The 17004-nt window shown below is 41.6% G+C and overlaps 1 protein-coding gene across 1 annotated transcript in view; it reads right to left on the bottom strand.

Moving 5' to 3' along the window:
* Window positions 1-4912: 4912 nt before the first annotated feature.
* LOC117097188 overlaps window positions 4913-17004 on the bottom strand; it is a 45828-nt gene continuing 33736 nt past the window's right edge. Inside the window, exons 8-11 of the mRNA XM_033234825.1 lie at window positions 13879-14081; window positions 9905-10060; window positions 6690-6783; window positions 4913-5298 (exon numbers count right to left, since the gene is read on the bottom strand). Of these exons, the coding sequence (XP_033090716.1) occupies window positions 4966-5298; window positions 6690-6783; window positions 9905-10060; window positions 13879-14081 (786 nt within the window). The 3' untranslated portion in view covers window positions 4913-4965. The remainder of the gene's footprint in view (window positions 5299-6689; window positions 6784-9904; window positions 10061-13878; window positions 14082-17004) is intronic.

The following is a 17004-nucleotide window of genomic DNA, read 5'->3' as shown; positions in this document are numbered from 1 at the left end:
TACAAGAATGATAAGAAAGGAAAACAGCCTTATTATTGATATGGAGAAAGTTTTAGTGGTCTGGATAGAAGATCAAATCAACCACAAAATTCCCTGAAGCCAAAGACTAATCCGAAGCAAGGTCCTAACTCTCTCTAGTTCCATGAAGGATGAGAGAAAAGTTTGAAACTAGAAGAGATTGGTTCATGAGGGTTAAGGAAAGAAGCCATCTCCATAACAAAGAAGTGCAAGGTGAAGTGTGATAAATGCTGACACAGAAGTTGCAGCAAGTTATCCAGAATATCTAGCTGAGATAATTGATAGAGGTGGCTACACTAAACAATAGATTTTCAACGTAGACAAACCAGTCTTCTACTGAAAGAAGATGCCATCTGGTATTCTTATAGCTAGAGAGGAGAAGTCAATGCCTGGCTTCAAAGCTTCGAAGGACAGGTTGACTCTTTTGTTAGAGATGAATGCTATTGGTGACTTGAAGTGGAAGCAAATGCTCATTTACCATTCCCCAAATCCTAGGACCCTTAAGAATTATGCTAAATCTATTCCGCCCGTGCTCTACAAATGGAATAACAAAGCCTGGATGACAGCACCTCTCTTTACAGCATAGTTTACTGAAGATCTTTTTTTTTGTTGTTGAGACGGAGTCTCGCTCTGTCGCCCGGGCTGGAGTGCAGTGGCCGGATCTCAGCTCACTGCAAGCTCCGCCTCCCGGGTTTACGCCATTCTCCTGCCTCAGCCTCCCGAGTAGCTGGGACTACAGGCGCCCGCCACCTCGCCCGGCTAGTTTTTTTTTTTTTTGTATTTTTAGTAGAGACGGGGTTTCACCGTGTTAGCCAGGATGGTCTCGATCTCCTGACCTCGTGATCCGCCCGTCTCGGCCTCCCAAAGTGCTGGGATTACAGGCTTGAGCCACCGCGCCCGGCCAGTTTACTGAAGATCTTAAGCCCACTGTTGAGACACTCACTGTTCAGAAAAAGAGATTCCTTTCAAAACATTACTGTGCATTGACAGTGCCCAAGAGCTCTAATGGAAACGTACAAAGAGATTAATGTTGTTATGCCTGCTAACACAACATCCATTCTACAGGCCATGGATCAAGGAGTATGTCTTGTGTCTCTGTGTCATATTGTGAAGTCATTATTAAGAAATACATTTCAGGCTGGGCACAGTGGCTCACGCCTGTAATTCCAGCACTTTAGGAGGCTGAGTGGGTGGATCATGAAGTCAGAAGATCGAGACCATCCTGGCTAACATGGTGAAACCCCATCTCTACTACAAATACAAAAAGTTAGTCAGGTGTGGTGGTGGGCGCCTGTAGTCCCAGCTACTCAGGAGGCTGAGGCAGGAGAATGGCGTGAACCTGGGAGGCAGAGCTTGCAGTGAGCCGAGATCATACCACTGCACTCCAGCCTGGGTGACAGAGCAAGACTCCGTCTCAAAAAAAAAAAAAAAAAAATACATTTCACAAGACAACAACTGCCATGGATAGTAATTACTCTAATGCAAGTTTGTCCAACCCATGGCCCATGGGCTGCATGAGGCCTAGAATGGCTTTGAATGCAGTCCAACACAAATTTGTAAACTTTCTTAAAACATTATGAGTTTCTTGTGATTTTTTTTAAAGCTCATCAGCTATCATTAGTGTTAGTGTATTTTATGTATGGCCCATGACAATTTTTCTTCTTCCAATGTGGCCCAGAGAAGCCAAAGTCTTGGACACCCTTGCATAATGGATCTGGGTAAAGTAAACTGAAAACCTTCTGGAAGATTTATCATTCTAGATACCATTAAGAACATTCATGATTCATGAGAGTAGGTCAAAATATCCATGTTAACAGGAGTTTGGAAGAAGTTAATTCCAACCCTCATGGAGGACTTTGAGGAGTTCAAGACTTCAGTGGAGGGAGTCACTAAAGATGTGGCAGAAATAACAAGAGAACTAGAATTAGAAGTGGAACCTGAAGATGTAACTGAATTGCTGCATTCTCGTGATAAAACTTACACAGATGAGGAGGTACTTCTTACGGATGAGCTAAGAAAGAAGGTGGTTTCTTGAGATGGAATCTACTCCTGGTGAAGATGCTGTGAACATTGTTGAAATGACAGCTAAGGATTTAGAATATTACATAAACTCAGTTGATAAAGCACAGTTTGAGAGAATTAAATTCAATTTTGAAAAAAGTTTTACTGTAGGTAAAATACTATCCAACAGTATTACATGCCAAAGAGCAAATTTTCATGAAAAGTAGAGTCAATTAATGTGGAAAACTTTATTTTGTCTTATTTTAAGAAATTGCCAGAGACCTCTGGCCCCCAACCTTCGCAACCACCACTCTGATCAGTCAGCAGCCTTCCATATCAAGGTAAGACCCTCTACCAGCAAAAAGATTACAACTCACTGAAGGCTCAAATGATTATTAGCATTTTTTAGCAAAAATATATTTTCTCTTTCTTTTTTTGTAACTTAATATTCTTTGGTCTGCAAGTGAATAATGTATTTTAAATTGAGGTATATGTACATTGGTTTTTTTTTTAAGACAAAATGGTGTTGCACACTTAATTGTCTACAGTGTAATATAAAAGTAACTTTTATATGCACTCAGAAACCAAAAAATTGGCATGGAACCATCTGGAATCAAACCTACAATATCTCCAAGGTGTGTCTATAAATAGAAAGACATGCCATGCTCAAGAACTGGAAGACATAATATTGTAAAAATGGCAATCCTACTAAAATAAAATAAAATGGCAATACTACTCAATCTATAGGTTTGATGCAATCCCTGTCAAAATTCTAATGTACTCTTTTTTAAAGCCCCCAAAATTGGCAAGCTGACACTAAAACTCATGTGAAAATGCAAGGGACTCAAAATAGCTAAAGCAAACTTGAAAAAGAAAAACAAATTTGGAGCGATTATGCTTCATAATTTCAAACTTACTACAAAGCTACAGTAATCAAAACATAGTAGTACTGGCATAAAAACAGGCATTTAGATTAATGGAATAGAATTGAGAGTCCAGTTATAAATTCTTACATTTATGGTCAAGTGTTTTTATGGCAAGGGTTCCAGGACAATTTAATGAGGAAATATGAGTCTTTTCAACAAGTGGTTCTGAGAAAACTGATTAGCCACATGAAAAGAATAAAGTTGGACCCCTACTTCCCATTGTATAGCACAATTAAGTATAAATGGACCCTAGACCTAAATGTAAGAATTAAAACCATAAATCTCTTAGAAGAAAACATATGAGTGTTTTCATAACTTTAGATTAGGCAATGGTTTCTTAAATACGACATCAAAAGAACAAGTAATGAAATAATAGTTAAATGGAGATCATAAGACAATCTGTAGAATATACTTGCAAATCATATGCCTTATAAGGGACTTTTACTCAGAATATATAAAGAACTCTTACAACTCATCAATAAAAAACCAAAACATCAAATTTTATAGAAAGGCAAAGGATTTAAATAGACATTTCTCTAAAGAAGACATACAAATGGTCAAGTAAGCAAATGAAAAGATGCTCAAGGTCTTAGTAAATGGGGAAATCCAAGTCAAAACCAAAATGAGATACTACTTTACTCCTACTAGAACAGCTAAAATAAAAAGGCAATAACAAGTGCTGACAAAAATGTGGAGACATTGGAACCCTCATACATTGCTGATGGGAATGTAAAAAGTGCAGTCACTTTGAAAAACAGTTTGGCGGTTCCTCAAAATGTAAAATATAAAGTTACCATATAATCTGAGCAATCCAATTTCTATGTATATACCCAAGAAAATTAAAAAATATATGTCCTCATAAAATTCTATACCTAGGCCAGGCCTGCTGGCTTACGCCTGTAATCCCAGCACTTTGGGAGGCTGAGGTGGGTGGACCACAAGGTCAGGACATCAAGACCATCCTGGCTAATACGGTGAAACACTGTCTCTACTGAAAATACGAAAAATTAGCCAGGCGTGATGGTATGCACCTGTAGTCCCAGCTACTCGGGAGGCTAAGACAGGAGAATTGCTTGAACCCGGGAGGCGGAAGTTGCAATGAGCCGAGATCGCGCCATTGCACTCCAACCCGGGTGACAGAGCAAGACTCCATCTCAAACAAAACAAAACAAAACAACAAAAAACCTTATACATAAATGTTCATAGTGGCACTATTCCTAATGCCAAAAAGTAGAAACAAATGTGGTGTATCCATATAATAAAATATTATTTAGCAATGAAACAATGAAGTACTGATACATGCTACAGCACAGCTAAATTTTGAGAATATTATGCTAAGGGAAAAAAGCCAGACACCAAAGGTCACCTGTTGTATGATTCCATTTATATAAAATGTCCAGAATAAGCAAATCTATAGAAACAGAAAGTAGATTAGTGGTTGCCAGGGACTGAGGGGAGGGAGAAAAAGTAAGTAACTGCTAATGGGTACGTTTCTTTTGAGAGTGAGTGATAAAAATGTTTTGGAATTAGATAGTGATGATGGTTGCATAATCTTGTGAATATACTAAAAGCCACTGAATTATATACTATAATCTGGTTTTTGTTTGTTTGTTTGTTTGTTTGTTTTGAGACAGAGTCTCACTATGTTGCCAGGCTGGAGTGCAGTGCCATGATCTCAGCTTACTGCAACCTCTGCCTTCAGAGTTCAAGCAATTCCCCTGCCTCAGCCTCCCAAGTAGCTGGGACTGTAGGCACGTGCCACCACACCCGGCTAGTTTTTTGTATTTTAGTAGAGATGGGGTTTCATCATACTGGCCAGGATGGTATTGATCTCCTGACCTTGTGATCCACCCACCTCCGCCTCCCAAAGTGCTGTGGTTACAGGTATGAGCCACCACACCCAGCCTGTGGTATGTTTTATATCACATTAATTATTTCTCAATAACCAAAAAACAAGAAATACAGAAAAAAGTACCACTGAAAATTAAGAAATCTAGTAAGGGTTTGGTCATACATTGATTCACAAACAGGAAACAAGGAAAGGAGGAAAAAAGGAAAGTAAGGAAGATAAAGAGATAGGAAAGAGAAAGTAGGGGGCAAGGGAGAAAGAAAGGGAGAAAGAGAGAAGAGAAAAAAGGAAGGAAGAAAGGGGCAGCCTGACATTAGCTGGTGGGAGTGATGACATGCCTCTGGCTTCTCTGTCATGCAGGCTGACCTTGACATTAGCAGGACAGCTCCCTTGCGGGGTGTGATAGAAGTACACCTGCTGGACAGGCACCATCAAAGCATTTTTCTGAGCAGCTTGGCAAGCAAGAGTCACCTGCATATTTTCCACTCCTGAATGCAACAAGAGCTAAAGGAAGAAAATACGAAAAATATTAGGAATTTCTTGCATAAAGAAGTGAGTTGAGGGTTGAGATCACCACTTATTCAACATGTAAATATATGAATCAAACTGCCAAATGAGCTGGGATGCTTGCTACTCAGCCATAAGACTGAATCTGGTCTCTCCCTAAGCAGCATTTCATTCCAAGAAGGCAGCCTCCAGGCTTGATTTGCTCTATAGCTGGACACCATTAGATTTCCCCAATGGTCAGGAAAAGATGAATAGGCTCTAATGAACTAGCAAACATGTGCTCAGTGGTAGGCTCCTGAAAGCCAAGATTAGATCAATGTTTTAAAAATACACATACAGAAGCAAAGAAATCCAAGTAGCAGATAAAACATAGCACCAGGTTTAGAAAGACCAGATAAAAGCTCCAATAACAAATGTATATTTTTAAAACCTTATGCAAAGATTGTTCACTACATGTGAACTTCTTTTTTAGTATCTAACAGAAGTTATTATAAGTGGTGTTGCGGTCTCTATGGTTCAAACCAGGCTAATGTGCACATCAAATAAGGCAAGGCCATCACTATGGTTTGAATGTGTCCCCCAAAAGTTTATGTGTTGGAAGGTGATTGAGCCATGAGATTAGAGCCCTCATGAATGGATTAATGTCATAATCGTGGGAGTGGATTTTTTTCTTAAGAGAGCAGATGTTATAAAAGCAAGCTTGGCTTGCTCTTGTAGTCTCTTTTGCATGTAATCGCTTGCCCTTCTGCTTTTCTGCCATGTTATGATGCAGTGCAAAAGCCCTGGCCAGAAGCTGCCACCATGTCCTTGGACTTTCCAGCCTCCAGAATCATGAACCAAATCAACATCTTTTCTTTATAAATTACCCACTCTCAGGTATTTTGTTATAGCAAGAGAAAATGGACTAAAACCATCATCATTATTATTTAAGAAATTGGAAGCTTTTCTTTTTTTTTTCTTTTTCTTTTTTTTTTTTTTGAGATGGAGTCTCACTCTGTTGCCAGGCTGGAGTGCAGTGGCACAGTCTTCGCTCACTGCAGCCACTGCAACCTCCACCTCCTGGGTTCAAGCAATTCTCCTGCCTCAGCCTCCCAAGTAGCTGGGATTACAGGCACACGCCACCATGCCTAGCTAATTTATGTATTTGTAGTAGAGATGGGATTTCACCATGTTGGCCAGGCTGGTCTTGAACTCCTGACCTCATGATCTGCCCACCTTGGCCTCCCAAAGTACTGGGATTACAGGCGTGAGCCACCACGCCCGGCCCATGGAAGCTTTTCTTATATGTGAAAGTTAAATTTATATAAAGTATTATGTCTTCTGAAAGAAATACGTGAGCAAATTGTTTTATTCTACTTTCATTTGCTTTTAAAAAATAAATCGTTTACCTTAAGAACGGCTTCCTTTGTGTAAAAACTAAATTTACCAATTTGGTTATCATCCACCTCAGAGATGGCTAAGACAAGAGCAGTAGGAGAATATCTGCAACAAAAAATATGAAATTGTTTTGATGTGATATGCAACTAATCAAGAGACACCATTGTGATGGAACAGGATGTCATGTGATCAGATCTGAAATGTCAGTAATAATAGCAAATGCAACTTTTATACAAAACTTGGTATTTCCACTGAAAGCTATAAGAGATCTGGGGTCTTTTCTGTCCTTTTTGAACTTGATCTTTCTGCAGTTTGATTGTGGTGACCACCCCGTAGTGTTGGAAATTATTTTCTCTTGATTACCATTACACTACTCTCTCCTGTTTTTCCTCTTACCTTTTTTTTTTTTTTTTTTAAGCAAAATGTTTTTATCTATTTGAAGTACATATGTAGTTAACTGGGCATCAAAGGTGTACCAAGTGACTTTTTTTTTTTTTTTGGAGTCAGAATCTTACTCTGTCACCCAGACTGAATGGCAGTGGTGCAATTATAGCTCACTGCAGCTTTGAACACCTGAGCTCAAGCAACTGTCCCACCTCAGCCTACTGAGTAGCTGGGACTACAGACATGTACCACCACACCTGGCTCTTCTCACCTTCTTGACCATACTTGTTTAGGATCCTTCACTGACTCACTCCTTTGAGCACCCCCTAAATGTTGTCCAATTCGCTCTCTTTCCTACGGTTCCAACAGCTATCTAAATACTCTTTGTAGCCATTTTTCCACCTTGAGACTCAGTACTTTGTCCATAACTATGAGACTTTGTCAAGTAACTTAATATCTGTCAATCCTTCTTTCTTCATCTGTAAAGGGGGTATCACCTATCTCATAGGGTTATGGCAAATATTAAGAGGGATAATATGCATGAATGTGCTTTTTAAAATGTAAGTCACTATACTCATATTTGATCCAGTTGACCTTCCATATCTATGGGTTCTGCATCCATGGATTCAACCAATTGCAGATAAAAAATATTTGAAAACATAAAACAATTAAAAAGTAACAATAAAAAAATAAAAATAATGCAAATAAAAACAATGTAGTATAACGACTATTTACATAGCATTTATATTGTATTAGATATAATTATAAGTAATCTAAAGATGATTTAAAGCATAAGGGAGGGAGTGCATAGGTTTTATGCAAATACTATGCCATTTTATATAAGGAACTTGTGCATCCTTGGATTTTGGCAACTAAGGAGATTTTGGAACTGATCCCCCACAGACACTAAGGGATCACTATATATGTTGTTGTTATAATGGCTCTCCAAAGTGGTAACTTTAAGGAATTAACATACATAAAATAAATACGAGTTCAGTACACAAGTTCTTTGGATATATAAGCTTTCTCCTGATAATGAAAAAGGCTCCCTTATCTTGCGGCATCTCCAGGTCATCACCTGGAGGACCAGTCACAGACAAGAGCATCGGCCAGACCATAGGGCATTTGGGCAGTTTGTGCTGATTGGTGGATTCTGACTGAACAAAAATGTGGTGCCCTATTTTCACAGCAATATAAAACACCAACCAAGGAGGCCCTTGAAGAACCAGAAAATAGCTTAGCTCCAGATAGGTTTTGTTTTTTTTTTTTTTTTGCCAATTGGAGACCTAGCGTCGCCTAAGGCCTGATCATACTTCCTGCCTTGGCTTCTGTGAATATCTCTGTATCCTTACAGTAAATTCAGTTTTTGGCTTAGCTAGTGTGATAGGATAGAGCAGGGGCAGGTTTTGCCCCCAGGAGATATTTGGCAATGTCCGGGGCCGTCTTTGATTATAGAACAGTGTGTATGGGGTGGGGTACTGAGATATTACTGGCATCTGGTGGGTAGAAGTCAGAAATGTTGCTAATCAACCTAAGACACACAGGATAGTCCCCCACAACAAAGATGTCTTCAGCCCCAAAGTTTAGTAGTGCTAAAATTGAGAAATCCTGGGATATTGTATTCTATCATCCTAACCCGCTCATTCTACCCCTGCTCTGTGGAGTCATTTAGGATATTAACACTCAGAGTTCTATTTTGAGCAGAGATCTGCATTAGCAAAACAAAGGTGCTGGTTGCCTCCTTGGAGTCATCTTTTTTCTTCCTTGGCATGGAGCCAGTACCAGGAATCTCCAGGGATAGAGGTGGGACCCTGCGGGGAAAAGCAGATAGCAGAGAAAGAAAGAAGAGGGAGACAGCAGTTTCTCCTCCCTACACATCAAAGGTTAATTGTGTGAGGACAAAAGAAAGATTCCTTCCCCTGACTGAACAGACTCACCATCTATTACTAGTAAGGGTATTTTCTTTCAAGCAATGGGTTGAACCTATGGGGCATGAGAGAGAAGTTTCACTGGTTTGCATTGGCTTCTGTCACTAGGTAACAAAGGAGGCTGCCTGAGATACTGCCTGCATGTTATATTTGTACCTTGTGTTATCCTTTCAAGGAAACAGCTGCTCTGAAAACTTAAGTGACATCTTCCTGGTCTGAAGGAAAGTAAGAGATGAGACCTGGACTTCTGATCCATGGCTCTCACCCCCTTAGACCCATGCTGACTCCCTTTTCTACCTGGAAGCAACATATTCTACCTGGGAAGCAGCTGAGCCTGTGATTTCATCTCACCTGAGTTCTCTAGTTCTTTCATTTCTCAGTTACTTGCTGTTTTTAAATGCAATTGTCCCCCTTAAATGAAATTTTTTTTTTTTTTTTTTTTTGAGACGGAGTCTCGCTCTGTCGCCCAGACTGGGGTGCAGTGGCCGGATCTCCGCTCACTGCAAGCTCCGCCTCCCGGGTTTACGCCATTCTCCTGCCTCAGCCTCCCGAGTAGCTGGGACCACAGGCACTCGCCACCTCGCCCGGCTAGATTTTTGTATTTTTTAGTAGAGACGGGGTTTCACCGTGTTAGCCAGGATGGTCTCGATCTCCTGACCTCGTGATCCGCCCGTCTCGGCCTCCCAAAGTGCTGGGATTACAGGCTTGAGCCACCGCGCCCGGCCATGAAATCTTACTTTCTCCCTCTTATTAAAAAAAGAAAGAAGAAAAAAACTGGCATCATGGCAGATAGAATATAAGAGAGAACTTAAAAATGTAATTGTTCTTGCATGTCAAATGGTGACAAAAATTATTTTTCACTGGTTATTCACTCAGCCATCGTGTTATTTTTACCTTACGCTCTCAAGGCTCACCTGTCTACCCGACCACTGTCCTCCAGCAGAGAGGTTATAAAGACAGGAGGTGGCTGGTCCGCCCTGTTCCTGTGTGATGCAAATTCAAAGTGAACAGGCCTCAGATACAAATGGAACTCTTCAAAACCCATCTCCCATGCCAATTCTTTATAGAGCCTAAAAGAAAAAAAGAGCCAAGGGCATATGTTAGTGTTTTCTCCTAAAAACAAAGCGAGTAATAAGAAAACGAAGACACCTGAACAAAAACTAAAGTAAAAGTCCAATAAAAGCCCAGGTCTGTGTGAAGTGAGTGAGTCACAGAGGTCTTCCGCTCTGCACTTGCTGTGACAGTTACAGATGGTAGAAAGCAGTTCAAGTAGGAGATGTGCTTGGGTGTTTACTCGACTCTCATTTTCCACAAGCTGACTTCTGTCCCCAGAGCCCTCATGAGGTCACCAACATTGCTGAAATGCAACATTCACCATCTTCTCTCAGAGTTCATCACAGTTGGCCTCTCTGTCTCCTCCTCGAGGATCATCTTTCACCATGTTCCTGCCTCATGACCGCTCTCTCTCAGTGTTCACTGGCTTCTCCTCTTGCTTATCTTCAAATGTTGGTGTTTCCTGAGGTTCTGAACCTGGTTCTCTTCTCATTTACCACATCCCCTCCTTAGGGGTTTGTGGGGGAGTCTGTTCAGCTCCACACCCTAAGACTACTCCTTCATGTAACAATCTGTGACCCTTGTCTGTGTCCTGACTTAACTCTGAGCTCCAGTCCCAAGTCTGTCGCAGCATGGCTCCAGTTAGATGTTCCTCTGGCATCTCAGCCTTACATGTTTACAATTCTTTCCTCCTTCCTTAACACTCTCCTCCTCCTCCTCCCCCCTCCCCTTTCTCCTCCTCTTCCCCCTTCCTCTCCTCCTCCTTCTTCCTCCTCCTCCTCCTCCTTCTTCTTCCTATTCTTCTTCTTCCTTCTTCTTTTCTACTTCTTTTCTTCTTCCTTCTTTCTTCTTCTTCTTCCTCTTCCTCCTCCTCCTCCTCCTTTCCTCCTCCTCCTTCTTCTTCCTATTTCCTCCTCCTCCTTTGTCTTTTATTTTTAGAGATAGAAGTCTTGCTTTATTGCCCAGGCTGGAGTGCAGTGGTGCAGTCATAGCTCACTGCAGTCTCAAACTCCTGGGCTCGAGCAATACTCCCACCTCCGCTTCCCAAGTAGCTGGAACAGGCATGAACCACCAGGCTCAACTAATTGTTAAAAAATTTTTGTAGAAATGAGGTCTTGCTGTGTTGCCCATGCTGGTCTCAAATGCCTGGCCTCTGGTGATTCTCCTATCCTGGCTTCCCAAAGTACTGTGATTCCAGGCGTGAGCCATAGTGCATGTTCCCCAACATCCCACTTCTAATGCATTTCTCCATCTTGAGAAGTTGGCATTGAAGGCTGAGTTCTTGGCACCTGTATTAGTTTGCTAGGGCTGCTGCAACAAAGTACCCTGGAAACAGACAAAATACTAAACAACAGAAATTTATTGTCTCACAGTTCTAGAGGATAGAAGTCTGAAATCAAGGTGTCAACAACTGGTTCGTCCTGAGGGCCGTGAGGGAAGGATCTGGTCCTGGTCTCTCTCCTGGGCTCGTCGATGACCATCTTCTCCCTGTGCCTTCACATGATCTCCCTCTGTGTCTGTGTCTGAACTTCCTCTTCTTATAAGGACACCAGTCATATTGGATTAAGGCCCACTCTAATAACTTCCATTTAACTCAATTACCTCTGTAAAGACCTATCTCCAAACAAGGCCACATTCGGAGGTACTGGGGATTAGGCCTTGAACATATGAATTTTGGAGGGACATAATTCAACCCATAGCAGCCCCTCTTCCATGAAGCTTTCCCTGACCACTTAGGAAGAATGAAATACTCTCTTTTCTATACTCCCCTAGTATTTTGTACATATCAGTAGAATATCATTGTTACCATGTGTCATGGGTAATTTTTATATTATGGGCTTCCTGCCACCAAGGATCATAAATTATGAAGTGATGTTAATAATATCTTGACTGATAATTTAAATTCTGTCTTTACTACTTTCTAGTTATATGCTCTTAGGCAAATTAACTTTTCTGAGCCTCTACTTCCTTGCTGATAAAATGTTTGTAACCCTCCTCATAAGGATATTCTGAGAATTAAATGAAATAATACACATACAATCCCCAGTAAAGACCCTGGCCACAGCAGGCCGTTGATAATGGTTGTGGTAGGTGACTGGACTCTCTATGTCTACAGGGCCTTTTGTGGGGACCAGAATATGACAGCTCTCATGTTTACAACAAACCCTTTAGTTCCATATTATTACTGCTTGTAGGACATGTCCACTTGACGTCTTACCATCATCTCACCCTCATACCTAAAACGTAACTCACTAATTTCTCTCTTGCCCTCCAAGCCCGCCATACCTCTGTCTGACCTGGATGCTGTCACTGACTCGTCTCTCTCTCATCTCTAGGCTCTTTCTATTCAACTTCATTACATTCAGGAGCAAATTCAACCAATATTCCCTGAGTGCCTGGTGTGGCTCAGGCCCCATACCAGGTGATGGGATGTCACGGTAAAGAATGTGGATAGGGCTTTTGCATTTAGGGAGCTTATGCTAGCAGAAAAGTCAACACACCAATATTAAGCAATGAATTAAAAGGAAATGTGCTTAATGGAGGGGAAACCTAGGTGCCAGTAGAAGGGCTTAGCCTAGTTGAGTGATCAGAGAGGCATTTGGGAAGGCTTGGAAGAGAAAAGGAACAAGGGAGCTGTTGCAGGAAGTCAGGGACCCTGAACAGAGGGACCGGCTAAAGACATGGCAGAAGAACATAAATTGTGAAGATTTCATGGACATTTATTAGTTCCCCAAATTAATACTTTTATAATTTCTTACACCTGTCTTTATTGCAATCTCTGAACACAAATTGTGAAGATTTCATGGACACTTATCACTTCCTCAATCAATACTTTTGTGATTTCCTATGCCTGTCTTTGCTTTAATCTCTTAATCCCGTCATCTTCATAAGCTGAGGATGAATGTCGCCTCAGGACCTTGTGATAATTGCGTTAACTGCACAAATTGTTTAAACAATATGAAATCTGGGCACCTTGAAAAAAGAACAGGATAACAGCAATGGAGATAACCTTAAAGTCTGGCTGCCTGTGGGCCAGGCGGAACAGAGCCATATTTCTGTTCTTTCAAAAGTAAATAGAAAAAATATCATGGAATTCTTTTTCTTAGCAAGGAATATCCCTGAGAAAGAGAATGCATTCCTAAGGGGAGGCCTCTGAAATGGCTGCTTTGGGAACGTCTGTCTTTTACAGTTGTAGATAAGGGATGAAATAAACCCCAGTCTCCCTAGCACTCCCAGGCTTATTAGGATGAGGAAATTCCTGCCTAATAAATTTTGGTCAGGTTGGTTGTCTGCTCTCAAACCCTGTCTCCTGATTAAATGTTATCAATGACAAAGCGCGCCGAAACTTCATTAGCAATTTTAATTTTGCCCCAGTCCTGTGATCTCGCCCTGCCTCCATTTGCCTTATGATATTTTATTACCTGGTGAAGCATGTGATCTCTGTGACCCACACCCTATTTGTACATCCCCTCCCCTTTTGAAAATCACTAATAAAAACTTGCTGGTTTTGCGGCTTGGGGGACATCACGGAACCTGCCGACATGTGATGTCTCCCCCGGACACCCAACTTTAAAATTTCTCTCTTTTGTACTCTTTCCCTTTATTTCTCAGACCAGCCGACACTTAAGGAAAATAGAAAAGGACCCACATTGAATATTGGGGGTGGGTTTCCCCCGATAGGGAGCAAGGTGATCATGTTAGCCATTTAGAAAACTCTGGCTGCTCTGGGAGCAGAGAGGGGGTAGGCTTGTAGGCAGGGAGTCTCATGGCCTGTTTCCCCCCATGTTTTGCTGCAAACCGTATATTCCACCTGGGTCCTCTGACCCCCACTGACCGAGCTAAGTGTGCACTCTCCAGGCTCATTTCTATCAGCCGGTGGCGGAGGGTCAAGAGTTCCAGAAGTTTGGAAAACATCTCCAAGAGTAGCACATGAGAGTCTTGGCCTTGTTTCTGTCCTTCGTCTGCTGCAGACTTGAATGCCAGCAGGCCTGTCTCCCCCACGAGAAAGGGGTCTCCCATAACTTTAGCTGAAAACAGCTGAAAGAAAACAAAATATCCTTTAAAACATAGAAGAATTTTCACATTAAAAAAATACACTGTCTGTCAGTGGCACAAACTCTGGATCCAGATTTCCTAGGCTCAAGTCCTAACTTTGCCACTGAGAAGCTGTGAGATTTTGGCAATGTGCTCAATTTTGTTGTCTCTCAATTTTCTCACCTATAAAGTGATAAGGATAATAACTGTCCTTACTGCATGCAAATAGATACTAACTTCCTAAAAGGGCTCTTGAGAGGGTTAAATGGGTCAACATATGCAAAAGTATCTGCTGTTATCATTATTATAAATGTTATGAGTCTAAATAAACAAATCTCTAGATACTCATTGTGGGTATACTTGTCTATGCCAAAGACAAACTAAATAGAAATAGAAGTCCCTGATTTTTAAAAGTATTTTGGTGGCCAATAACAACTTTTTTTTTTTTTTTTGAGGCTGAGTCTTGCTCGATCACCCAGGCTGGAGTGCAATGGAGCAGTCTCGGCTCACTGCAACCTCCGCCTCCCGGGTTTAAGCAATTCTCCTGCCTCAGCCTCCTGAGTAGCTGGGACTACAGGCGTGTGCCACCATGTCTGGCTAATTTTTTGTATTTTTAGTAGAGATGGGGTTTCACCATGTTAGCCAGGATGGTCTCGATCTCATGACCTTGTGATTCACCCGCCTTGGCCTCCCAAAGTGCTGGGATTACAGGCGTGAGCCAGCATGCCCCGCCAACAATTTTTTTTTTTTTTGCGTATACCTCTCTAATTACAGTTTCAAAATTTCAAAGTATTTTTACATATATTAACTTGTTTTTATTTTCACAAGATCCCCATGAAATAGGCATCACAGGTATCATTATTCCCCTTTGTCAGTGAGGGATCTGAAGCAACATGAAACTTTCCAAGGTCACGCAGCAAGAGTAAATTTGGGCTTCCTAATTCCAAGTTCAGCTGTTTTACAGTACACCAAACTGCCTTTCCAGCATTCCTTCACTCAGAGCTGGCCCTGGGTGATTTGTGAAGTAACCACACTGTCCTTTAACACCCTGCTGCCTTGGTGGGTACCTCTGCTGTAACATCTTTGCTGTCTTCGAACATACCACTCCCAGCAACCACCCAGTCTGGAGACCACCCCATCTGCCTCTCTGGTTTGGCTCCCCAGGATACATAAGCTCCTTCGTCTATCCACTTATCTACCAAAAGACTGTGCTACTAAAGGATGCAATTTCTAGGCTCTTAAAGTTTTCCAAAGTGGTAACAAAGAGACCTATTAAATAAATTCCTACATGTCGTTTGAGGGCATTTTCTGACCTAATATAAAATATTAATCTGAATATTTATCACTTACAGGTATAAATTTGGACAGATTTCAAAAATAATAAAACTGTGTGGCAGCAATGGGAGATGACAGGTATCCCAGATATTCACTACGATTTATAAAATAATTTCAAGACGGCCGGGCGCGGTGGCTCAAGCCTGTAATCCCAGCACTTTGGGAGGCCGAGACGGGCGGATCACGAGGTCAGGAGATCGAGACCATCCTGGCTAACACGGTGAAACCCCGTCTCTACTAAAAAATACAAAAAAATTAGCCGGGCGAGGTGGCGGGCGCCTGTAGTCCCAGCTACTCGGGAGGCTGAGGCAGGAGAATGGCGTGAACCCGGGAGGCGGAGCTTGCCGTGAGCTGAGATCCGGCCACTGCACTCCAGCCTGGGCGGCAGAGCCAGACTCCGTCTCAAAAAAAAAAAAAAAAAAAATAATAATAATAATTTCAAATACATTTTTTTTTTTTTTGAGATGGAGTCTGGCTCTGTCACCCAGGCTGGAGTGCAGTGGCGCGATCTCGGCTCACTTCAACCCCCGCCTTCCGGGTTCACGCCATTCTCCTGCCTCAGCCTCCCGAGTAGCTGGGACTACAGCCACCCGCCACCATGCCCGGCTAATTTCTTTTTGTATTTTTAGTAGAGATGGGGTTTCACTGTGTTAGCCAGGATGGTCTCCATCTCCTGACCTCATGATCCACCTGCCTCGGCCTCCCAAAGTGCTGGGATTACAGATGTGAGCCACCACGCCCGGCCTCAAATACATCTTTTAAATGTGGTATCATAAGGCAATATGAAAGGAATCTTCAATTAATGGTGGTAGAATAAATGGCTGGTAATTTGAGGAAAAATTCTGTTTTGACTCATATCTCACATACTACACAGATGCATGCACACACACACACTCTCTTTTTTCTCTCTGTCTGGTGAAATATTAAGAGAGTTAAATTTTTTTTATTATTTTGTTTATTTTTATTTATTTATTTATTTTCAGATGGAGTCTTGCTCTGTCACCCAGGCGGGAGCACAGTGGCACAATCTCAGCTCACTGCAACTTCCGCCTCCCAGATTCAAGTGATTCTCCTGCCTCAGCACATCCTTGAGTAGCTGGAATTATAGGTGCCTGCCACCACGCCCAGCTAATTTTGTATTTTTGGTAGAGATGGGGTTTTGCCATGTTGGCCAGTCTGGTCTTGAACTCCTGGCCTCAAGTAACCTGCCCACCTTGGCCTCCCAAAGTGCTGGAATTATACTCGTGAGTCACTGCACCCAGCCAGAGTTAAATATTTTAAAAATAAAGCCAAGCACTTAAAAATTAGAATAAAATAAGACAAATATGAAATATCTGGAGTAAGATTTTTTCTGAATTTAGGACAGAAGAAATCATAAAGAAAATGATTAATAGATTTGACTACATGAAAATAAGTTTATGTTAAAAAAAATGGAAAGACAAATGGAGAGGCTGGGCACAGTGGCTTGTTCCTATAACCCTAGCAATTTGGGAGGCCAAGGTCGGGGGATTGCTTGAGCCCAAGAGTTGGAGACCAGCCTGGACAACATGGTGAAACCTCCTCTCTAATAAAAATACAAAAATTTAGCTGG

Source organism: Trachypithecus francoisi, unplaced genomic scaffold (genome assembly GCF_009764315.1).
Source record: "Trachypithecus francoisi isolate TF-2019V2 unplaced genomic scaffold, Tfra_2.0 Lachesis_group15, whole genome shotgun sequence".
In the NCBI taxonomy this organism is placed as follows: Eukaryota; Metazoa; Chordata; class Mammalia; order Primates; family Cercopithecidae; genus Trachypithecus; species Trachypithecus francoisi.
This window is presented reverse-complemented; position numbering and strand designations above follow the sequence as displayed.